The 24,856-nt window shown below is 38.4% G+C and overlaps 2 protein-coding genes across 2 annotated transcripts; both read right to left on the reverse strand.

Annotated features, from left to right (window-relative positions):
- Positions 1-74: 74 nt before the first annotated feature.
- On the reverse strand, positions 75-15,583 carry LOC109084230 (U5 small nuclear ribonucleoprotein 200 kDa helicase). The gene is made up of 45 exons (XM_042762455.1): positions 15,266-15,583; positions 14,772-14,935; positions 14,498-14,669; positions 13,303-13,495; positions 13,168-13,223; positions 12,986-13,081; positions 12,473-12,625; positions 12,273-12,372; positions 11,996-12,132; positions 11,805-11,882; positions 11,517-11,690; positions 11,244-11,381; positions 10,904-11,059; positions 10,555-10,725; positions 10,279-10,472; positions 10,046-10,169; positions 9,789-9,938; positions 9,096-9,206; positions 8,873-9,004; positions 8,593-8,781; positions 7,993-8,190; positions 7,664-7,816; positions 7,489-7,569; positions 7,318-7,401; positions 7,095-7,201; positions 6,895-7,013; positions 6,635-6,789; positions 6,294-6,483; positions 5,948-6,118; positions 5,700-5,860; positions 5,348-5,575; positions 5,055-5,246; positions 4,772-4,950; positions 4,505-4,656; positions 3,853-3,961; positions 3,644-3,752; positions 3,364-3,553; positions 2,998-3,162; positions 2,637-2,758; positions 2,393-2,536; positions 1,941-2,117; positions 1,698-1,858; positions 1,493-1,574; positions 1,006-1,098; positions 75-861 (listed from the first exon to the last, which is right to left on the reverse strand). The coding sequence occupies exons 1-45, from the start codon at positions 15,308-15,310 to the stop codon at positions 712-714; spliced, it is 6,405 nt and encodes a 2,134-aa protein (XP_042618389.1). The 5' UTR covers positions 15,311-15,583; the 3' UTR covers positions 75-711.
- A 795-nt stretch (positions 15,584-16,378) lies between these two features.
- LOC109084229 (sodium-dependent phosphate transporter 1-A) lies at positions 16,379-24,597 on the reverse strand. The gene is made up of 11 exons (XM_042762456.1): positions 24,436-24,597; positions 22,901-23,548; positions 21,979-22,119; positions 21,482-21,567; positions 21,244-21,340; positions 19,592-19,711; positions 19,196-19,411; positions 18,563-19,058; positions 17,544-17,729; positions 17,123-17,207; positions 16,379-17,025 (listed from the first exon to the last, which is right to left on the reverse strand). The coding sequence occupies exons 2-11, from the start codon at positions 23,247-23,249 to the stop codon at positions 16,861-16,863; spliced, it is 1,941 nt and encodes a 646-aa protein (XP_042618390.1). The 5' UTR covers positions 23,250-23,548; positions 24,436-24,597; the 3' UTR covers positions 16,379-16,860.
- Between the last annotated feature and the right edge of the window lie 259 nt (positions 24,598-24,856).

Below are 24,856 nucleotides of genomic sequence, written 5' to 3' on the forward strand. Positions count from 1 at the left end.
TTATTAGCTATTTCTCTAATATATTCAAGCAGCTAGATATCACTCTTTGTACAATGAAAAAAAGCACAAGCCACTGTGATAACATTGCTTTTATTCAAGCCCATCAATCGCTGCAAAATTAAAAAAAAAATCATTATCCAGTAAACATGAACCACTGGAAGGGTCATTGAAATATGTAAAAAACTGAGACGAGTCGATGTTTGTGGGAATCAGCAACATGCCACTGATGCTTAGCGTGTTTAGATCTGGCATTTTCCTTACATGTCAAATATTTCTAGTTGCACTTGCATTAAGACCTTGTAGAAACAGTTTGGGTTTTATTTTTCAGATGGGGAAGCGAATTTCAATGCAAACTTCAAGACATGAAGAACCAGTTGGAACAAGTGAATAGCGCAGGCTGCAGAACTACGTCCACTACCTTAAGGCTTCATACACCAGTGTGTTTGGAGACACTGCTTTAACAAGCTCACTGAATCCCCACATCTAAACACTGACCATGAATGCAGTTATTCTTACACTTTTAATATGCATTAATGGCCTCAATGATTTCTTCTGAAGATTTTTCAATAAAAGTGCCAAAAAAAAAAAAAAAATCTAATGTACATTTTTATTTAAATCACAATGAATGAAACTGTCACAATATTCCTCAAAAATACATACAAAAAAACAAAACAAAACACGATATAACCATCCACTATGACTAATCTGGGATTAATCACTGTCACTTTCCCCCTCACTGTCTGCTTCATTAACATCCATGCTAAACTTGTATTCCTGGTCGCAGCCCATGTAGGCATCGCTCATGAAGTACAGTGTGTAGTTGTGCACACCAACAACAGGTGCCACAAAGTCAAGTTTCACCTGAGGGAAGAAAACAGACTCCATGTCATTAACAGTTCTCGCAAGACTGATTTTTTTTTTTTTTTTTTTTTAAATACTACAATTAGAGGGTTGTAAAAGACAGGAACAATGCACTACTGCCATGGCCATAAAAGCAGGACTGACCTTGGCCTTCTGTTGAAGAGTTAACCTCTTGATTGAGATGAGACTGTTCGATTTGGGGTCTCCAATAACAACCCACCAGCCTTCTTCACGTTTCTGCACAAAACAAACAATGTCATGAAGCAATGCTGTGTTTCTATAAAATAACATTGAAACAGTTTATCTTGTTGCAAGATTGGGGTCAGTAAGTTTTTTTTTTTTTTTTTTTTTTTTTTTAAAGAAATTAACTTCTATTCAGCAAAGATGGATGAAATTTAATTAAAGTCATAATAAAGACTTAGATTACATTTAAAAATGTATTTAAACAGAAAACATTTAACATTGCAGTAATATTTCAAGAGTTTTTTTCTTTTTCTTTTTTGTATTTCTGATGTAGTAAATGCAGCCTGCGTCAGCATGACACTTTATTTAGAAACATTTTTTACAAATCTTACCGACCCAAAACTTTTGAACATTATAGTAAATATAGAGTTTGTCAATAGAAACTCACCTGAGGGAACAGAGGAGCAATGACAGGACCTGTAACCTCCTCTTCTCGCTCCAACTGCACTTGGACGACCACTGGACTTCCACTGTGAGCACAAGAAGATAAATTAATATCTTCAGTGATTAATGGTACAAATGATTAAATGTACACCCACACAAGGTTACGCATTTTCAACTGAAGCCTTTTGCATTTTGAGTTCAGTCCGTACCTCTTGATGTTGTCTTTGTCAGCCACTTCGTATGACAGCTCAATGTTGGGATAGCGGTTACAGAAGCGTGCCACATCCGCCATTTGTACATCTGTAAGCTGCAGAAGACCAGTGCGATCCTCGTCTTCCATCTCCATAATGTCGAAGATGCTCTCCACACCCTATACATGTCAACAAAGAGACAACCAAAATATGAAGTTCAGCATTTAGATGAATCCCAACCCTCTCAGACCCAGTTCTCACCTTGTCCGTGCAGCGCTTGATGTGTTCAGAAGTGAAGTGGGGTAGTTGTTTAAGGTACGAGTCTTTTGACCACATGGCTTGTGTGACCATCTGAGCCAACTCCATGGCAGCCAGCGCTGGACTCAACCAGCCGTTACTGGAGAGCACGTCCACACAGGCCTGGATCAGTCTCACAGCCTGAAAACACGGGCAAGAGAAGAGCAGAAAGACTTAGGAAACATTTCATAAAAAAATTAACATTATAAATAATAATAATCTTATTTAAAATAAAAATCTTCTTGTGCTCACAAAGACTTATTTCAACATTTGAAAATTAAAACCTATACATTCCAAAATTTAAATGCATACTAAAAATGCATTTAATTATGAATTTGTATGGACTGGGCCCACTAAAAATCCTTTCTGTTGAGCTGTGAAACAGGTTCACTATGTGCTCAAAGTGTTCCCCTTACTTTGCTGAGGATCTCCTCAGTGTCTGACTGGAGCTCAGCGCTCAGCTGCATGCGGGACAGATGAGCCTGGAGCAGCAGGTTGGTCTTCACATGAGGGTCGTTGAACTTGGGGTTGTTCAGTTTGTGAGGAACTTTCTGAGCCAGCTGAAAAAGCACAAAAAACGGTAAACAGAGAGCTCTGATGAAGTCTGTTCAAAAGTTCATATTATACTCAGTCATTAAAGGAAAATGCATTTTTACTTACCTGCCGCAGCAGGGTGTCTTCATGGTGTCTGATGGGAATGTTTTTATACTCCGCAGCATTGGAGATGATCTCGATGAGGCCACGGACTTTTGTCTTGGCGTTCAGTGACATACTGAACAGCTCTGGAGAGAGGACAAACACAGATAACAGTTGCATCAGATGAGATGGATGTGGCAAGACAATCAAGAAGCCCGTTTGAAGCTTAGTGATTGTGTTTCAAGTCGGTACGAAATCCCAACCCTACATCCTTTTTCAATAATCCATTACACTCGGATGTATGTCACAATGCAGGAGAAAAGATCTGTTGCTTCTCGATTCATTGTGACTTCAATGAAGTGTGTTAAACAGAGAGAGTCCTCACCAATGGTGGTGTAGTTTATGTAGTAATAGGCTGCGATCATGCCCAGATTCAGAGGTGCCACATCCATCTCATCCTCGATGCTGATGCACTTGGACTGCTCCAGATCTTGCAAGGTGTTTTCCACCAGTTCAGACAGATGATCTGACAGGTGACGATGAGACATACCTGTAAAACAAAGATATTTTAGTCTCTGATGCACTAAAAAAAAAAAAGTAACAATTGCATTGTTGCTTGACTTATTTTCACATGCATTCCTGTTGCAACAAACTCTACATTTTGTAGCATAAAGTCTAGATTTTGAATGTCAAGTCCATTTGTTCTGCTGTAATGACAATTGTGGCCATTTGAAGGCTTGTGGTTCCTCACCCTGCAGGTTGTAGTAGTTGGGGTTCTGGGTCATGCGGCGATACAGAAATGTCCATGTCATGTAGTCTACAGCATCCTGTTTGTTCTCCACTGTCTTGGTGACGATCTCAGCATTGAAATGGTCGTGAAGACAGTGGTCCAGGTGAGACTCCACAGGCAGAGGCTCGTAGAGAAACTTCTTGAAGAAGTCCTAAAGAACAAGGATGTTCAAAATCATTAAGAGTTAATCAACAATAGTGATCTTAAATCAAGAAAATCTGTGGATTAGTTTAAGTTTTACCTTTTTGGACCCTTGACACATGATAACACAACGGCCCTCATCATCCTGGAGAGGACGGTTAGCCTTTCCTACCATCTGGAGCACATCATAGATTGGGTAGTCCACATATCTAATTGGAGAAAGACATTTATGAGCAATACACATGCATAGAGTAAATACTGGGGATGGCATCAATCATTTGATCCCTGTAAGGATGAGAAAACACTTACGCATGGATTTTCCCGTTGTAGTACTGCGTGTCCATGACAATCACCAGGTGGGCAGAAATGTTGGTGCCCCAGCAGAGAGAACGAGATGCCACCATCACCTGAATGGCACCTGGCATGAAAGAGCAGGTTCTTTTAGCTCAATTAACCTCATTAATTCATTCAAAAACGACATATGATATTTGCATTCCTGTGTCCATTTGAACACGGTGGAATATAAGCTTAGAAACAGCCATAACTTGTGTTTTTTCTACAAAACCATATATTACATAATCAGTAACTTATTAATTAATGAGTGAATGAGCAAACATTTCAAATTTTGATCTACCCTTTGTTTAAAAAGAGAAATTCTTAGAAGTTTTAAACTATACATGAACTACAGCAAAACCAGTGTGATGTAAGAATATTTATCAATATTCATTGGAAATTTTATTTCAATATATCATTCATGTCATTATATGAAATTAAGAACAATTAATCTGAGAATTACCAAAATTAACTTTAAATTTCTTTCAACTTACTCATGACTGCTCAAAAACAGCCCTAATTTATGAAACCTATATATTCATTTTCTAACAAAACATCAATACTACTCTGGAAGGTTTTCAAACAAATTATACTCATTTTACAAAACATTAGGTTTCATGTGTCTTACCAGAAGTGAAGAGATGCTCCACAATCCTGCGCTCTGTAGGTGAAAGGCCCTCATGAAGGTACCCCACCCCATTAGAGAGGGTCTCCTTCAGTGTAACATCAGAGAGATTCTCCATGAATGGAACTAGGTCCTTCTCAGTTGCGTGCAGGAACCTACAGGAATATAAATAAGGATAGAGGTCAGATGCCTGATGTCACTCAGGAAAAAAGCTGATCAAATAAGAGTCTATATTAGTGTAGAGATGTCATATAGATCTTCTCCCAGCACCTTTGTGGGACCACGTCTGCAGCACAGAAGGTGAGGATATCGATAGCAGTGAGACGAGTCTGACGTCTTGATGGCACGAACACCAGCACTGGCTTGGATGGGGAATGTTTCATTATGGCGTGATACACTGGTTTAGCCATGGACAGCAGACGAGTCTGTGTGTGACTCACATTGAAGCCCTATGGAGATGGAAAAAGCAGTGAGGAACACTAAACAAAATTTCACCAAATCAAGATTGTGCCTAAACATAAACTAAAATTAAGCTACAGAGCTTCAGACCAACCTGGATGTGAAGTTCAAGAGGAACCGGTCTGACATTGGGGTGGAAGTTGAAGGTTGCCGTAGTGCTGCAGCCAAGCCAGTGGGCCACATCTTTAGCATTGGACAGAGAGGAGCTGAGGGCCACGATACGGATGGGCCGCTCGATCTGAGAGGAGATGTACCTCATCCTGGAGCAAATCACCTCCAGTACAGGCTACAAGACACAGAAAATTAAAATTAACCCACAATAAATGATATCTGGTGACTTAACAGCTCATTACTATAGTTTAGAAACCAGAATAAACCAACACTTACTCCATTGTCACCTCCAATGAGATGAATCTCATCTACAATGAAGAGACTAACGTTCTGCACATTCTTCCTCTGTTTCCAGCGCCGGGATAGGATGTCCCACTTGTCTGGGGTGCTGATGATGATGTCGCCTTTACCCAGCAGCTTGAGGTCAGTGCTCGTCTCACCGGTGAGCAGGACAACCTTCTTATTCAAAGTCTCCTGGAACTTCTGGTGCCAGTCAACAAAGACCTGCAAAAAAAAAAAAAATCTCAATCATTCAATTTAATTCCTCATTTCACTGAATTTCTTGAATTTTATAGAAACTTCACATTAAGACATTTATTTCCAGAAAGGCAGATATTTATGGACATACCTGTTCGGCTAGAGCCTCCATGGGTGTGATGTAGACACAGCGGCCCTCTGAGTTATGTAGGAGCATCCTAAGAATGGCAAACTCAGCACATATGGTCTTCCCGCTGCCAGTGGGGGCGCCAACAAAGACGTTATCATCGCTGTTGTACAATGCATTGAACACTGAGGAATACAAGAATAGTTTCATTTAAAAGGTAGTTTCAAGATATCAGTCAAATATATAGTGTGTTGTGGATGGTCTATAAAAACCTTGGGTCTGGATTGGGTTGAAAAAGGGAAACTTCTGGTAGAGGCTCTCAAAGGCTGTGTTTCTTAGAGCAGACACGGGCAATGGCTGCAGGTCCAGCAGCTCGGTGGGGGGAGGATATTTCTCAGGCAGGATCAGGTGACGGAATGAAACGGGCAGCTGTGTCTCACATGCTTGAAGAAGACAGAGAGAAAAAAAATTATGAAATGGTTGAAGGTGAAGGAGAGAAAAAATCTTACAAACAGTACTATGGATTTTGGTCTCTACATCAACACCATAATGAATTAGCATTTAAAATTTTCAATATGGTTTAGTAATTTTTTCTGCAGTATTAAGTTGTAAACTTACACAGCCAACGGTCTGAAGCTATGCGAATGAAGTACTGCGGTGGCAGCGGCTCAAACACGGGCACAAAGAAAGTGACAAGATGCTCATCCTGAGCGTACTTGGCCTTCAGGAGGAAGTACTCATGATGAAGAACGACCTCACTGTCCACATCCTCCACTAAGATCCAGAAGGCTTCAGATGAGCCGTGCATCTGAAAGCAGCAGATATTTAGTTGCTAGTTTCATTGTTCTTTAATTTTTTTTATGTTTAGTTTGAGCCGTGCATGTGAAATTATTTGTTATTTTGTTTATAAAACTGGTATTATCATTACTAGTCATTTACTGATCTTTTTAAAGACTGACCTTGTCATCCCACTGGAAATCTGGTGTGATGGTGAGCTCCACTTTCAGAGTGGAGCGTGTGATGGGCTGCAGATGAACTGCCAAGTCCAGCTTTGGGAACTGATGGACATACTTATGAATGGTCTTCCCCATCTTTGGCATGCGGATCAACTCACCTGAAAGAGTCATCATGAGACAATTACATAAAATGCCACTTTAATAGACACTGGCACATAAAGACAATACTTGACTAGCACAATGTATTCATAACCACTATTCACCAATTTCGTTGTGGTTCAGATCATAGAGGCGTTCAAAGGGAAAGTTCTTCTTCTCAATCTTTTTGATGACCTCCTCTGGAAGTTTACGGAACTGGCGTAAGGGAGACATTGACTGCCACCTTGAAGGAAAAAAGCCAACAGCATGAACATCAAATTGGATAATGAGCAAAATCAAAATCAGCTGCATCTTGACAGCTTACATCCTTTTGTCGATCATCTTGCAAAGGTTCAAAGTCTTGTCGGTAAGTTGGGCCCAGCCTCTGCTCAGGACAATCTCAAAAATGGCCCTCATCAGCCTGCCAGCACTCTGTAGAATCAAACAGAACATTAATACAGAAAATCTATGCATATTCTCTGATTTTGAGGAGATTCATTGATGGCTGTTCTATAGGCCTTTACATAAGACAGGATAATGTCACTAACCTGTGTCACATAGACCATGTCAGCCATGAGAGCAAAGCCCTCCAGTTTGAGCTGAGATATATATGCCTGCAGCAGCACATTAATCTGAGAAACAGACGTAACATTCAATTTAAGAGAAACAATCATAAGATTGCATATCTGTATTTAAAATTATATCTTAAATGCATTTACCTTTGCACTGGGCTCTTCAATGCTTTCCTTCACTGGAATAGGGACTCTCTCAAGCAGTTTCTGAAGCTCAAGTTTTTCTTCCTTTCAATCAGAACATCACAACCATGTTGATTAGATCCTGGTGGCAGAGGTCTGTTCAAATGTTTAAGCTGGTTTAATTAGATAAGGCACGTACCTCTCTGACGGTGATGTTTCTGAACTCAGAGGAGAGCGAGAACACCCTGAAGAGCTCAATCTCACTCAGTGTAGGCTTCAGCAGCTGGTTGTAAGTCATTATGGACTCGTGGGTGATGTAGAAATGACTGGCAATGCGGCCTAGGTCTGTCACCTACAACAGAACAAATTAAACATCATTTAAACCACATCTGTTGCTGTCATTTAAAAGTTAATTGATGTGTTCAGAAAGCCTGCTGAAATCCATTATGCTGGGTTGGGTATTTCAAGCTGGTGCGACCTCAGAATTGATTGTGCATAAAGTGGGTTAATATGACAAACTGTGTGTACCTGAAAGTTGCCAGATCTCTTGTCATATTTGACCAAGTTGTTCTTCTCCAAGACGGTGGCTGCTGTGTGCACCAGGTCCATCCTGCGTCGCTCCAGCAGGGGGTCAATGCTGCGGTCGTCATGGGAGACTGCATATAGAGTGGGGTTCCGCAACATCCGAACATAAAGGTATGTGTAACCCAGCCAATTTACAGCATCCTGAAAACAGTAACAAAACATACCAACAGATGCTTACAGAGGAATACTAATAAAAGGTATGTGCAATACTACATATTTTCAATGTAATACAAAAATATTTTCTTTTCAATATGCTTAAATGACAATATTTTGGAAACAAATGATGTGTAAAACTACAAGTTATAATATACAAACTTTTTTATTCTTGAAAGAAATTTTAATTGTCTATCACATTTAATATTAATTTTACAATATAATAAGGGTCTATATATTTTATTATTTTGTCCCTCACATCATTTATTTTTATAACCTAAATTAACCAAAACTTGTGAAAGTTCACAATGGTTCACCAATAAAAATATTAAAGCTAGAAAACAAAAAATGGCTGACTAATGAACATTTGCATGTACATTTAAATCTCACCTTGGCATTCTGCACATTGCCCAACACTATCTCTGCATTGAGCATGTCGGGTAGTTTGGCCACCATCTGGCTCTCGATGGGCAGCTGCTGATTGAGCAAGGACAGGTAATACTGCAGCTCTCCATGTGAAGTGATCAAAATACCCTCTCCCTTAGAGTCATACTGCGGCCTACCAGCACGACCCAGCATCTGCGTCACAAAGGTTGAGTGGGAGTCAAGACATTACTTGCCATCCATTTAACTCATCACGATACAAAGTATGTGTAGAAATACTACTGACCTGTAGGATATCCAGGGCTCCCAGCTCTGTCCATCTGCCTTTCTCTGGGCTGTACACCTGTGTGCCTTTGATGATGACCGTGTGCGCTGGCAAGTTCACACCCCAGGCCAGAGTGGCTGTAGACACCAATACCTACAAAACACACATTCACGGTTCAATGTTCTCGGTTTCAAAATAAGAAATAATCAAAAACATTCTCGACATTGCTGAATTGCAAACTGACCTGAATGTGACGGTCAGCAAACAGATCCTCTACCAATGTTCTGTCCACTCTGGTCATTCCAGCATGGTGAATAGCAAAACTATACGGCAACAGATCTTTCAGCTCCAGGTTCTGTCAACAGAAAGTAAACAAATGGTCATCAAAATCAGTACACAACAAATGTGTGTTCAGTTACAACCAGACCATGAATCTGGGGACTTTTTATTGTACTAATCTCAGAAGAACAGAAAAAAAACATCTACAAAATAAATGTTTTTCTGGACTACTATCTACTGGACACAAAATCAGCTCAAACAATGGTGTGAGTTTGGGGTGTGATTAAATGTTTACCAAACAACATCAGACCAGGGAAATTTCTGAAACTGGTTTGAAAATTAAAAAATAAATAATAGAATCATTTATTATTTATTATACATTACAGCTAATTATAATTTATTTGTTGCAGTCATAAAAATCACTACAACTTATAATTTATGTTTGCAATTATAATTAATTAAAACAATAATAGTTTATTGTTATATTCTGTTTGTAAGCCAATACACTTGCCTTTGGCAAAATGTGCTAGTACTACACTCTTAAAACATAAGCCAAACAAAACAAAGCCAAAAGATTCCATCTAGGTCTTATTTACAGTGTACATCAGGCTGAGGTCGTATCTGATGTACAGCACTTTTGTGGTAGTTGTGAGCTGACCTTGCACTGCTCTGCTTCAGTCCTCAGGACCTCAGTGGAGGCCGAACCCTCTCTCAGGAACAACCCCAGAGTGTCCTTCTCCAAACACATGTCCCTGATCGCACGTGCCGTCTTTCCGGTCTCCTTTCTCGAGTGCACAAACACCAACACCTAGGAAAAAAAAGAAATAAATGTTCAGGAACCAGAAGTGTGACTGAACAAATGTTAGGATATATTTGATTACAAAGAACCAGTCAGGTTATTGTGTTCAGTTTCACCTGATTCTTTCCAGCATGTTCCATGATCTTCTCATAGACAATCTCATTCATAATCTGGAAACGCTTGATAGCCTTCTTTTCTGTAATTCCTACATAGGTTTGTTCCAAAGGCACAGGCCGGAAACTAATAAGAGGAAAAACATCCAAAATACATATTTTATTATAAAAACCTATTCAATGTTATCCACATACTGCTGCAGAAGACTTTTTCTCCACATCAGTCCATTTCTCACCTGTTGTCAAAATAGAAGAGTCCCTTGGATGGATCCACACGAAGGCAGGTTGCCACATCCTCATAGTTAGGCAGTGTGGCACTGAGGCCAATGAGCCTCACGTCTTCCTGTGTCAGCTCCACATTGCGGATGGTTCGAGCAATCAGGGACTCCAGAACAGGGCCACGGTCATCATGCAGCAAGTGGATCTCATCCTGTATGACAGAACATGTTATATTGGAAAAATATGAAAGAAAAACTTTTAAAAAGGGAATCTGAGTCTTCTAGATTACTTACGATAATAATAAGGCGCACAAGCTGCGTATATGTGCGGTCTCCTCCTTTCCGGGTGATGATGTCCCATTTCTCTGGGGTGCAGACAATAATCTGGGTGGCGTTTATTTCCTCCTTACACAGCTGATGGTCTCCGGTCAGCTCAGAAACAGTGATGCCATAGCTAGCCAAGCGCTGTAGACAGAGGAACAAATGTTTTATGAATGAATGAGGCATTTTTAGGGACATTAAATACTTTCGATTTTGAACAAGTATAAATTTGTAAATGTTAAATGTAATTCTATTTATGGCCATTCATTTGAAGGATACTAAATTACAAGAAATGATGGGGAAAAGCATAATGCAGTCTTACCTTGCCAAAGCTGCCCACCATCTCCTGTACTAGTGAACGCATGGGAGCGATGTATATGATTTTAAAATCATCAACATTGATGGTGCCATCCATGTTGATATGCTTTCCGATCTCTCGGAGCATTGCCATGAGAGCAACATTAGTTTTGCCAGCACCCTACAGATCAAAGAGAGAGATGAAAAACAAAAGCCTGAGTCTCTTTTAGGGTAAATATCTCACGGCTAAATATACAATTCAAGTTAAGGCATATATTATATCATTTATATCACGATAAGTTTTTAATGGAGATGTTCATTTTAAGACAGCGCCTGGACAGTTGCGCCTTTCGCAGTAGACTAACCGTTGGAGCGCAAACCAGCAGGTTTTCATCCGTCTCCATTGTGGTTTTGAAGAGTTTACTCTGTATGCGATTCAAGGTTTTGAATCCTTCAAATCCAGCTTGAGCATATTTGGGCAGCTTCTCAATAGCCACCAATGTCTGACAAAAGAAGATAAAAATTGAAGGAATCCTTGTGAGACAAGAATGAAATTACATAGAGCCAATCAACCAGTAATTCATAATACATTGCTATTTACACTACTGTTCAAACATTTGGGAAATAGATGAAAATACCTCATCATCCCCAAAGGGTTTGGGTTTGAGAGCGGGCACATGGACCTCCTCGTAACCCTTCCTCTGTTTGCGGAAGGAGCCGTCAGGCAGCTGACAACGCTTGTTGGCCATGAAGTGACTGCCCTGAGTGAAGGCCAGATCTTCCAGATCTAGTAGTTGCTTCGAGGTCACAGCCTAGAGACAAAGAACACAGGAATAATATAACTGTAAGACAGTACAGGAACATTGGCTCATCAAATTAAAATGCGCTTTAAGTAGTAACTAAAAAAAAAAAGAAAAGGCTTTTACCTCTCCATGATCAATGTCCATAGACTCCAGATCATCCACACGAGACTTTCTCACTCTCTCCCGGCGAGATCGCTCCTCCTGCAGGGAAACAAGATCATAAGCTTACAAATGGCTATCCTTCTTTAAACAGCTAAATCTCAAACACTCTCACACTCGGCTAAATCAACTAAATAAGGAGGGGATGTTCTGACCCTGATGATGTCCTCTTTTTCAGTCTCCTGCAGCTGGTAAAGAACTTTGGAAAGATCCTGATCAGCTTCCATCTTATTCATGATCTTTTCCTTCTCAGCCTCACTTTGAGCACTGGCCAACATGGTGCAGTACAAGACTGGATATGACAAAAGAGAAAAATGACAATGTTTTTTAAATCATTGTAAACCGTCAAACTGTTTGTCATATTGCAACCATATTCTCAGAAATCATAGTCCATTTATTACGACACAATCCTGACTATTGTGATCTACTTACTCATGCGTCTGTGCTGGCGGAGGACCTTGATGAAGTCGAATGTGTTGAAGCCCAAAAGCAGCACCAGCTGGTTCTCACACTCTCTGTCATCACTGGCAGTCTAACCAAAGGGATGAATAAATCAGCCACACAGGAAAACATACACATTCAAATCTCTTGGTCTCCAAGTACAACATTAAACACCTTTGAACATTCCCTACCTTAAGGATCTCCAAGACTTCATCGGCTTTCTTCTGAGACACGATGGCATCATTGTAGAAGCGGCTGAGCTGTCGCTGAAGCCAGAAGGCGTCAATGTCTCGGGGGTGAAGATCCTTCTTTTTGGTCATCATTACATCGCCTGTGTTTCCCAGCTAAAGAGACAAGAACATGTTAGGTTGGATTTTTGGCTCTGTCAGTGGTTCCCAAGCATTTCCAACTCCAAATCCCCCCTTTGTTGAAGACAATATTCGGAGACCCTCTTATATAAGCAGATATGTTTCTATTGCACTTCAGTTGTAATAAGATAAACTGAAAATATGACATCAGATTCATGTTGTACATTTTAATAAAAAAAAATACCATAAATATTACATTAAAATAAACTTACTTTAAATCATTTTAAAAATAATTGAGACTACACTGGAATTTGACCCTAATAGGTCCCGAACTCCTGGTTGAGAACCACTGCTCTATGACAAGGTGTGCCGAAAAACATGGGCCATGTGACTTACGTTAGCAGTCAGGGTGCTGCTCTCATCTGCCTCCACTCCCTCACTGTCATCAGAACCTTCATCCCGAACCTCTCCGTACTGGTCCTCATCACCCTCCTACACAAACAAACGCATGCTGGTGTCAACTCAAGAGCTAAAAAAAATACAAGACGACCACCAACAACCATCAGGTAGAAGCTCACCTCCTCATCAGACTCAAACTGCACATTGACTCCATAGGTTTCATCAATGTTGTCATCTGCAAAAAGAGAAGGGAGGTGTGACCTGAACATCATGATGAGAAGAGTTTGGACTCGCACTGGAGCTAAATTATTTACCCATATTCTGGAGCTCTTTGTCTCCACCATAGTCAGAGATCTTCTTGCCCAGGTTGACCAGGACGTGGTAGCGTGTGTCGTCAGTAGGCCCCAGCAACTGCTCAACCTCCCTCCTCCTTTCTTTGTCTCTCATCTTGTCATTCTTCAGCACAGCCAACACCTCGTCTGCTGCTCCACACAGGATATCCCTTGGTTAAAGGAGAGAAAAAGAGCAGTAATTTATGATGTGGTACTTTAACCTAATGTAATCCACTGTTTATGTTATGAAACAGTGTAATAAATGTCACACCACATTTATCAGACAATGAATCGTTCTTTATTTACAAATTTAGCGAACTAACAAAGAGAATGTTTTTGTGAATTCACAAAGCCATAGCATGTTTAAACCATGATAACCAGTGATAACATATTACACTCAATGGTTTTGTTTACACACAGTATAAATAAAAATAAAAAATAGAGTTCAAAAGTTTGGGGTTGGTAAGGTTTTCTAATGTTTTTTTAAAATAAATCTCTTACGCTCATCAATTGTCATCTATTTGATCAAAAATACAGTAAACTATAAAATAATAATAATTTCATTTTAAAAAGCAAATTATTAATTCATGTGATGGCAAAGCTGAATTTTCAGCAGCCATTACTCCAGTCCTCAGTGTCACAAGATCCTTCAGAAATCATTCTAATATGCTGATGTGTGATTTAAAAATCATTCCTTATTATCAATGCTGAAAACAGCTATGCTGATTAACTGACACAGTTTAAGGGTTATTTGATGAATAGAAAAATCAAAAGAACAGCATTTATTTGAAACAAATCTTATACACTAATACATATTTTTAATTTGTCCTTAATGAAATAAAAGTATTAATTTCTTTAAACTTTTGAACAATATAAGTAACACTATAACACTGTAAAAAAAAGGATATAAAAAAAAAATTATATATATACATATGTATATATATATATATATAAACACCGTTAAATATAATCTTAGCAAATATAGCAAAATGTAGCAAAAAGAGAATTTTATATTACAATGAAATTCTTAGTTTTTGGTGCATTATTTTAATTTATTTTTATATATTTTAGACAAAACAGTATAGAATTTATGGTGGCCAAATATTTTTGCACAAGAAAAAGGTGCATAATCCTAGTAAATCCCACAGTCACATGTAAACAGGGGCGGTGATGTTACCTGATCTCCAAGGGCTGCCTGAATGAAGCTGAGGAGGATTTCATAAGTTTCTCTGGTCTCTTTGGTCTTGGGCTTGTACACAATGCCCACCATCTCATCAATCCCCTCAGACAGCAGTGTGAAGCCCTTCATCTTGTTTATGTCGTGTCTGTCTTCGTCTCTCTTTCTTCTCCTGTATCATACAATGAAAAATAATTGCTTAAACGATTCAAAGACCATGCCACAATGAATAAACGCACGCAAGTAAACACGATGCGTTTCTGCTCAGACTCACTTTGCTCTCCTCTCCTCCAGCATCTGCGGTTTGGTTCTCTGACTCCTGTCTCCCATCTTTGTCCCCTCCAGTTTGCCGACCAGGGACAGCACCTCTCCGGTGGGCTCATCTCTGCGGGTGCGGTCGATCAGAGATCTGTCCGCTTGCAACACCAAGTTGGAGTTCTGGGGGAGAAAAACACAAACCTTTACGATCGGTTCAAATCCTAGCGAGCGGCCCACCTAGACTACATCTGTAAAGACTACAAGAACGAGCGTGCTTCACGCGCTTGTATTCTGCTAAGAGACTATTTAATTCGAAACTAAACGGAACATTTACTGCTAACTTACTTTGTTGACCAACAATGCTATCTAGGTAACGTTAGGTAGCTCAACAGGTTTTAAAATACATTATGTGTGTTCCAGCACGCGTACAATAAAACACCCGTTTAAGCGCGCTTAGTAAACATATCAAACTCATTGAAAATATTATTAAGGATCTTATAAGACTCTTACCGCTTTATATTCATACTGCAAACTACGTGCAGTAACATCCGCCATGATTTCTTGTTACTGTAAACGCGGTCAAAATGAAAACTCTTTATCAACCAGCACAGCCGGTGCTAGCGGAACAACAAACGGCTAAATACACTACACAGCACTCATGTATCTTCTTAGTTATCCAAAAACTAGCTTAGTGTGTACGAATTACGTGCACACCACAATAATAACACACTTTAAAAAAAGTTCACTCTCTTTTCTTTATCCCAGAAACTGCACCATACGTCTGAACCACGCACGACGGTTTCAAAACGCAGTTTGATGTTATTTCCGTTTCCGGGTTCGCACGCTCCTGAGTGCAGTGCGTGAAAAATGCTGCCTCTTCTGGATAGGAATTGCATTTCTTTTGAGACGCTTGGAAGGATTTTTAACAGATTTTGTTGAAGAGGCATTATTATAAGCCTGTCTGTGGTACTCAAAAACGTGAAGGCGCAATATCCACAGAATACACCCTTTCAGCTGACCAGAGCTTTCAAATTAGCATTAAAGAATGGAAAATGTATATTTTTTATATATTGTTATAAATGATAAATGCTACAGAAATTGTTCTGAAAACGTTCAATTTGTGTTGAATAAACTTAACCTATTGTCTTAAGCATATCAAAGGGCATGTACGATACTGCAATTTCTCATTCATTGAAATGATGGTATTTCTCATGGACACTTTCAATAGTTTGTTCAGCAATCTCATACAACAGAAGAGGAATACAGGGGTTAACCCTAATCTACAGTGTCACAGCCATTATTTGGCTTCTAGTCATTTCCTATTTCAACATTTATGAGGAAAAGACAGCAATGCATGTCCACAGATCAAATATTCTTGTAATAATTTATGTCTTGTCAAATGTAATAAACCTTTTTTTTTGTTTGATAGGACTTTAAAGTAACCATTTGTGGATCTATGAAAGATTTATGGAATCATTTTCAGCAATCTCCATGATATGGGATATTATAATTTTCTCAAAATAATTTTCTTACATACACTTGCTTTAATAAACATGGAATTTCAATACCGCATTGAAAACAGGTTTCTCACAGTTTTAGTTAAAAGAAACATAATTTACAATGTTTTGTACAAACTGTGGTTTATTTACAGGTTGAAATAAACATGCAAATGTCAGCCGAAACATTTTTTTTTTTTCACATGTCATGCAAGTATACATATTTATACTCCTTACAACTTAGAGTATACATTTTCATTGTCAAAAGTTGAAACAGAATTTTAATCAATACAATATGACAATATCAAAACAATATTTTTCTTTATAAAAATATGTGAGGCCCCAAGGAAACTAAATAAACATTATTATACTACATATCTCAAACATTTTACGGCTAAAATATAATTTCCTAACACTGTTAAGCACCTTAAACATGTACAAAAATCACAGAGTAAGAGTGTGATGTGCAAACATACACAGTCTTTGATTCGCTATGTACAGTACATATGATGGGGACACACAAGATGAAGACGCATTCCATAGTTGAGGCCTGTTTTTTTGCACAAAAGTGTAAATATTTACAAGGAGTAAATGGTTTAACATAAAACATTAGGTCAGAGGCAATATAACATAATAGAAGAGTGCCATTATAGCAGCACTGATGAGGCCAGATATTGGCACGGTCACAAACCATGCAATAAAGATATTCCTGAACAGATGCCAGTCAACGGCCTTCCTGGAGCGGAGCCAGCCAACTGACACCACTGATCCAACCTGTTCATAAATACACAAACAAAACAGATAATAGAATTGGACATTTGTTATTACAGATTAGAACTGTATGGATTTAATCTACTAGTAAGTAATCCACCTTGCAATGAGTGGTGCTGACTGGGAGTCCGATGTTGGAAGCGACAACAACAGTTACAGCAGAGGCGAGCTCAATGCTAAATCCGCTGGGAGACAGACATGATGATTATAATAAGCTCTATAAGCACCCTTAAACACACCAAAGGACTGTTTGAATGGAAAAAAGTACTGTGGCATTGTCAAAATGTCAGTACTAAGACAAGACAAATGTGGTGCTTGAGGGAAATTCCATGAGACAAGGAGTTAAACTGTTTGTTTACACTGAAAGTCAACAGAGATAAGAAAGTGGGAACCAGGCCCTTAATCCCCATGAGAACCACAGTGATAAAACTGAACTATAAAGCCTGATCCCACAAATAAGCAGTCTTATCAGTTTCTGCTCAGAGGAGGTACGAAACGTCAGGGTATTAGATGCTTGTTACCTGGAGGGAGTGATGGGAGTCAGATCTTTGCCCATGGTTTGTATGACCCGCCGACCCCAAATCCAAAGGCCTGTACAGATACCCACTCCACCATACAGGAGCAACCAAATTGGTGTAGGAGCACTGGGTGCTACAGAAGCGCTTTCATAAATCAGCCAGAGTGCAACGAGAGGGCCAATCGCATTACTGTAAGAAAGGAATGATGTGTAATGTTATCAGTTAGAGATTAGCACTGTCCTCATTATAAAGCAATGTGGAAAAAAGGTCAGAAATGCAAGATATACACTACCATGTAAACTTTAAGGGTTGGTAAGATTTTCTTTTTTTTTTAAATGTTTTTTAAATAAGTGTTTATATTAATATATTTTCGAATGAAATTTATCCTGTGATGGCAAAGCTGAATTTTTTTGCAGCCATTATTCCAGTCTTAAATGTCACATTTCTTCAGAAATCATTCTAAAATGTTGATTTGTTGCTCAAAAAAAAAAAAAAAAAAAAAAAAAAAAAACTTTTTATTTTATATTTTATTTTTTATTAAATTTAAAAAACAATTAATGTTTTTGTGGAAACAGTATTACATTTTTTTACCCACAAGAACAGCAAATATTTGAAATAGAAATATTTTGTAACATTATAAATGTCTTTACAGTGACTTTTAATTAATTTAATGCATCCTTACTGATTGAAAGCATTTCATTCTTTAAAAAAATACATATATCTTACAGATTGCAAACATTTGAATGGTGATGTATCTATGCCACATCAGTTATAAGCTGACATTTAATATTTAGGTGTTCTGCTCATTTTTACTACTCTATTTTTACATTTAGATAATTTTATACTAAAAATGTATTGTTAATGTTAAATGTAATCTTTAGCAAATCTCAAAATGAATATCCATGTTTCCTACTCTATATTATAATGATGTGATGGCTAAATTTACTTGAAATTCATTTTTATTTTTAATTATTTTGGACAAAATATATATATCTAAAAAAGATTTATTATGTCTCTCATACCTAACATCATTTCCACCATGTGCAAACGATCCAAAGCAGGCAGTGAGAATCTGCAGGAACTGGAAGAGTGTGGCCACCTCTGACTTGTCAATCTCAAGCTCATCTGTTTCTTCTTCCAGTGAATCTCTTCTGAAGGTTTCGTCCCCCATCTCCACTGTCAGACCTCCATCTGCTGCGGCAACTTCTCCATCAGTCACTGCAGTAAAATAACTGTTATAGCTGTCGTACCGCGAGCGTCTTTTCTCTCCATCCAGTCCGGTCCGACTTCCTTCCCCATCCTTCAGTGACCCATGTATTCCGTAGATGGCCATGGTGTAAGAAGTATAACTGTTGTTGCGGCGGATGGGTTTGTCTCCCGTCTCTCCCATGCATTCGCCCACCTTGGCCAAGTGAAGTTTGTGCAGTAGATCCTTGTAGATTCCAGAATCTTTGTGTACAGTGTGAAACTGGCTTCCGTTCAAGTCTGGGACAGCAATTCCGGCACTGCCATTTAAAGCTACAATGGATGACCAAAATTATAGATTAGAGAATTAGTACTTCAGTCAAAAGAGAGAAAGTAAAGCTTAATCAGTTCATTAAAACACATTCAGAAGTACAGTTAATTCAGTGTATTTATCATTTCAAGAAGTTGACCGTGGGTGCAATCCAGATTTTTGGTGTCAAAATCTTTGTTGTCCAGGTCGGTTTCTGCAGAACCTCCGATGTCAAAGGCCACCTTGTTGCTGTCAGCAGGGGGTGTCTGTGGAACAGGAGAGTAGCTTCGAGGTGGGGCAGGATGGTCCATGGGGCTGTTTGAAGGTGGCTTCTTCTCAATCAACTGTGTCCCACTAGTGTCGGCAATGTTCTGACCTGAAAAGAAGGAAATAATTACAGAAATAATGAGATTAAAAGAAGGGATCCAAATGCATGCAAAGGATGCTTAATGCACCATTACTGAATAAAAGCATAAATTTATAAAAAAAAAAAAAAAAAAAAAAAACCTTAGCCCAAATTACAAAATTCCAAACATGACGTTATGTAAATATTTACCTTTTATCTTCTTCTTTAACCGTGGACACACAATGAACCAGACCACCAGAGCAGTAAGCAGGGCACAGCCCAATGAGATCAGCAGAGTACCCCACCATGGTAATCTATCAAATCCCAACACTGTAGAATAAAGAGAAGAAAGAGATTAAAACTTAACGTTTAGTGATATTTACTGCTATATATTCTACATTTTAATTCGGAAAAGTCTTACATTCCTCCTGAAAAGTTCTTGGGTTTCTCCAAATTAGCAAATTAGCATTAGCATAACTTCAAACTTTACTCAAAATCAAAACTGTGTAAATAAGTCAACTTTAAATACAAGTAATCTATTAAAAATTATAAATGGAAGAAGAAAAATTGTGGATGAGTGTACAAAACGAACATTGTTCTGCTTTGCTAAACATTGACAGCATGTTTATCCTCCAGAATTAATTCTGTTAAAGGCAATGTGTTGACAAAACACTGCAGTGAGATAAGCAAAAGTTTATACAATTTTCTGTTTAAAATTAGGTCGAAATGGGAGGTTATCCAGCGAAAGCTTCTTTTTTATCATTAGAACTTATGGCTAAGTTAACTTTCAGTTCCTTTGAAAGAACAGAACCACTAACGGTATCAAACAACAACTGGCGCTGCACCAATATACCTAAACTCGCTAGTTCAAACTTCTGTGCCCTCCAGAAGCGTGCATTCTGCAAGTGAACGACGCCTTGTGGTGCCATCCCGGAGAGGCACAAAATCACTACCACGGACCTTTTCCTGGACTGTGCCCATCTGGTGAAATGACCTCCCTATCTTAATTCGAACAGCTGAGTCTTTGGCCATTTTCAAAAAACAAAATCTTTTTCGCCAGCACCTGACAAACTAATACATGCACTTACCTATTCTATTCTATTCTATTCTGTTCTGTTCTGTTCTATTCTATTCTATTCTATTCTATTCTATTCTATTCTATTCTATTCCATTCTGATTATGCATATTGTTCTCCTCATTTGTAAGTCGCTTTGGATAAAAGTGTCTGCTAAATTATTAAATGTAAATGTAAATGCAAACATGGTCATGTGCATGGCTCAGATAACCAGGAAGAGGGTGGCCCTGTGATCTGCTGATTAGTACACAGACTCTATGTCAAATGTTGGTTCACAGCAGCTTTTTTTTAATTTATTTTTTTATCTTCAGTACATCATGATCCCCCGGAAGTTTGCTTACGAGAACAGATTGTTGGACTTGGCCCAAAATTATATTTCATAACTTTATTATTACATCAACAAACTGTACAGACAGCTACAGTACACATTTTCAAATAGCTATATTCATTAGCAATATGGTGTACTGTGTTTTAACCCACCAGCCTTTCTATGTGTTTGTGAATGTGGAAGTAAATTAACGGTGGGTTAATTAATGACAGATGAGGGACGGGTCCTGGGTCCATGCATACATGTGATCACGGCATCTGATCATGACATGACATGTGATCACCCTTTGGGAGCAAAATATTCCTCAAAAGGCTAAATCTGACATAAACTCCTTTTAGTGATATTTGGAGACATAGGGAAAACAATTCATTAAAAAAAATCATTTATACGGATAAAGAAAATTCAAATTCAGTAAAAAAGAAAGAAAAAAAAAATTTATTTAGTGAAGAAAAAGCTTACTTGGTGCTCCTGTAAACATGATAGAGAACAGATTGATTCCCATGGTAACAGCATAGAAAACTGGTAATGCTCTTAAACCATTTGGCACTGGATCCTCCTGGAACACACAGAAATACTGCCATTTAGCACATGGGAAAAAGCATGTGTTCTTTTTTTACTGACAACAACAAGAGATTAAAAAGTACCAAAACAGACACTGGCACATTATGTAACAGGTAAGCTCGGAAATGCTTTTTACCTTATTCAAGATGAACTTGCGGATGAAGTAGAAGAGAATGGCAGACATAATGCCAGAGAGAAGAGGAGAAAGAAACCACGAGGCAACTGGAAGACATATAACAATTGGTCACACGAATAAGCATAATATAACATTTAAACAGTGATATTATTCTCTCTTATGTTAAAATTGTATGGCCCAAAATTTCTCATGGCTGCACGCCAAGTATCAACAAACCCAACAAGTCACCAGGGGTAAGCATGTGAACATGTTTCCTGTCTGTATAGTCCAAAATGTTCGGTTCCATAAATAGATCTCATTTGGGTCATGTGAAAAAAATAATAAAACTAGGAGATCTGCATTAAATCATGCTGGGGTTGTCTTTCCGTTTACTATTTCTGGGGTCACATGGGAAAATATTCTCTTTCCATTAACTGACTCATTCTTCAGGAAAGAATAAAATAATCTGACTAAGCACACTTACACAAAATCTAAAAAAAATGCTTAGTTTCACATACCAATGCGAAGCAATTCCAGCCATTTAACCCCCTGATGACCTCTAGCAACCATGGAAAAGCCGATTGTGGCGCCCACAATGCAGTGTGTCCCAGAGATGGGGAGTTTCAAGAAGGAAGCTACAAGCTGCCAAACAGCAGATCCTGTAACAGAAAAACAAACAACAACAACAAAAAACATACTGTAAGCTTTTGACATGACCAACACAAGTCATGACAACATGATAAAATTCCACCTAGGTGACATGCTCGCAATTTACTGCATTCAGCATAATTCCATTAACTTGTATGACTATGATGGACATTTTGGATATGTTGAAATATGTTTTGTCTTTGTGTGAAAGGAGCATTTGAAGGTGAAAAAAAGAGTAATGGAAGTCAATGGGGTTTATTTAAATTAAAAGTTGTTTTATAATTCTTTTATTGCAAGTGTTTTGAACTCTTGTATCACTTGCTGGTTTGGAAATGTTACAGTGGAACAAAAGAGTTTGCTGAGTTAAGTCCAAAACATCTTAAGTAAAGTACTTGGTATCCCAATGATAGGTCTAGAACAAATTTATCAAACCAGATGCCTTAGTAAAGCTATGAAAATTACACCGTTTCTTAAAAATAAGGGGGAAAATCCTTTTCACCACAAGCAGTGAAATGTCTAAAAGAACAATTTTTTTTCTTATATTTGTGTTCTTGTTGCTATGTTGTACTGCTATTGTATGTGAAACCCATGTTGAAACCACTAAAACAGAATTTCCCTAAGGGGGATAATAAAGGTACTACTACTACTAAAAGAACGCAGTAACTCTCATGGGTTGCAAAAATATCTTCTTTTATGCTCCACAGAAGAAATAAAGTCAAAGTGATTTGGAACAAGAAGGTGAGAAGATTATTTTTGGGGCGAACTATCACATTAAATTAAGCATGTACTCACCAAACATGGCACTGATGGAGCCAGCCATCAGCACAGCCTCTGAGCCGTTGTACATATGAACATCGATGATACCCGAACGGATGGTCTCACTGACTTTGGCTCCCAAAAGTATGGCACCCACTGTCTCGAAGATGGTGGCTAGGATGCAGGCCTGGCGCATGGTCACTACACCAGAACCCACTGCTGTACCGAAGGAATTGGCTACATCGTTGGCGCCTACAGAGAACGCCAGGATAAAAGCGATGACGAAGCCCAGCACCAGCAGCCAGAGAACACCAGACATGTCTGTCTGTGAGGCTGCCGTTAGCATGGTAACTGTTGCTAGGGATGCTAGTGTAGTAGATTCCATTGCTGGAGAGTAACTGCACTACTGGCCTACTGTGACAATATCAAACTGGGTTGGATTACTGAGGTATTTCTTCTTAATAAATAAATAAATATGCAAAGTAATTAGAATACAAGTTTAAAATATTTGAACAATCTAAACCCTGTCTATCTCTACAAATGAAAATGATAGTATCAGAAAATAAAAAGCAACTGTTAGCTACATATACTAATAACAGTAAGAGTTTTGCATTGGCTTTGGGTGGCTACACAGACAGAGACATCCATTGTGGACTAGATCTTAGCAGTGATCGACGGTACATTCTGGAAAAGAAAGAGACATTTGGATGAATTAGAGACTTTATGCATTGTGTTCTAGTTTTGATCAGTGGTTGACTGTGGATTAGGGTGAGTTATTTGACTTTTTATATGCCTTGATTTAGACATTTTTTGGGGGAGGGATGGTACAGAGACCGATTTGAGGGTGCAAAATAGCCTAACCTAGTACACGACTATGAAACATTCCAAAAAACATTTGAAGGGACATTAAGCTCTACTGAGTGCTAGTGTAAGTAGTCAAGAATTTCTAAAACAAAGTGCCATATTCATTTGGAAAAAAGAAGCTTAATAATGCTTCATTAAGCATGCTATTTGATTTTGTGCCAGAAAAAAAAACTTCTTAGCAGTGATCGACGGTACATTCTGGAAAAGAAAGAGACATTTGGATGAATTAGAGATGATCTAAAGAGACTCAGAATATACAAATGTGCAAATTTCAGCTTCATACAAACACTTGAGCACATGCTTCTTAGAGTAGTAAAGGAACTGTTGAATTACTTACTATTCTATGAAAACAGGTGTTTGAGACTTTGCACAGAGTTATGATATCCACTGACCACATTTACATGCACAAGAATACTCTGAATAATTATAATTGGTTAATTTTCCAATTATTTAAGTGTCGTTTCTGAGTGATATTAGATACAGACAGCTGATGGCCTACATTTCTAAGTAAAGTCTAAAGACTAGCATTGTACATCAGTCTCTTGTGAGCTGACATGAACGAAAATTAATGATTTATTAAATTACTAACATCCTATCAACTTTGCCCTGGAGGGAAAATCCACTGCTGAATAAATAGTGCCATCACAAACTGTCAGATGTAAATGCAATACAGATAAAACTTAAAAGTAACTAAACAGAGTACTCACCAAAAGTGTTGAATGACTTTTGCTTCTGATTGGTTATGTTATCAATAAATTGACTGATAAACGAATGCTCAGTTCCTGTGTAAAACACACAAGGTAAATATGACCCTGAAAACTTTCTTAGCCTTTAACTCCACGACTCAACTAACTGTAGCTCAGTCCTGTCTGTTATATATAATTACTAGAGAAGGAGGGGAGAGTAAAGAGAACCACACCTCCAGAAGATCATGAGACTTCTGTGAAAGGCAAAGACTTTTAATGGTTAGCCAGAAGTCTGCACCAAAATAACCAGTTTTACTCAATATTTCGTCATGTGTGCCCTCATGTAGACACATGTGCCTCTGTTTTAGTCTTCTCTATGAAACCTGACCATATACTTATGTATAATATAACAGCAATGGGCTGTGAAATAAATATTACATAA

Source organism: Cyprinus carpio, chromosome A8 (genome assembly GCF_018340385.1).
Source record: "Cyprinus carpio isolate SPL01 chromosome A8, ASM1834038v1, whole genome shotgun sequence".
NCBI classification, from domain to species: Eukaryota; Metazoa; Chordata; class Actinopteri; order Cypriniformes; family Cyprinidae; genus Cyprinus; species Cyprinus carpio.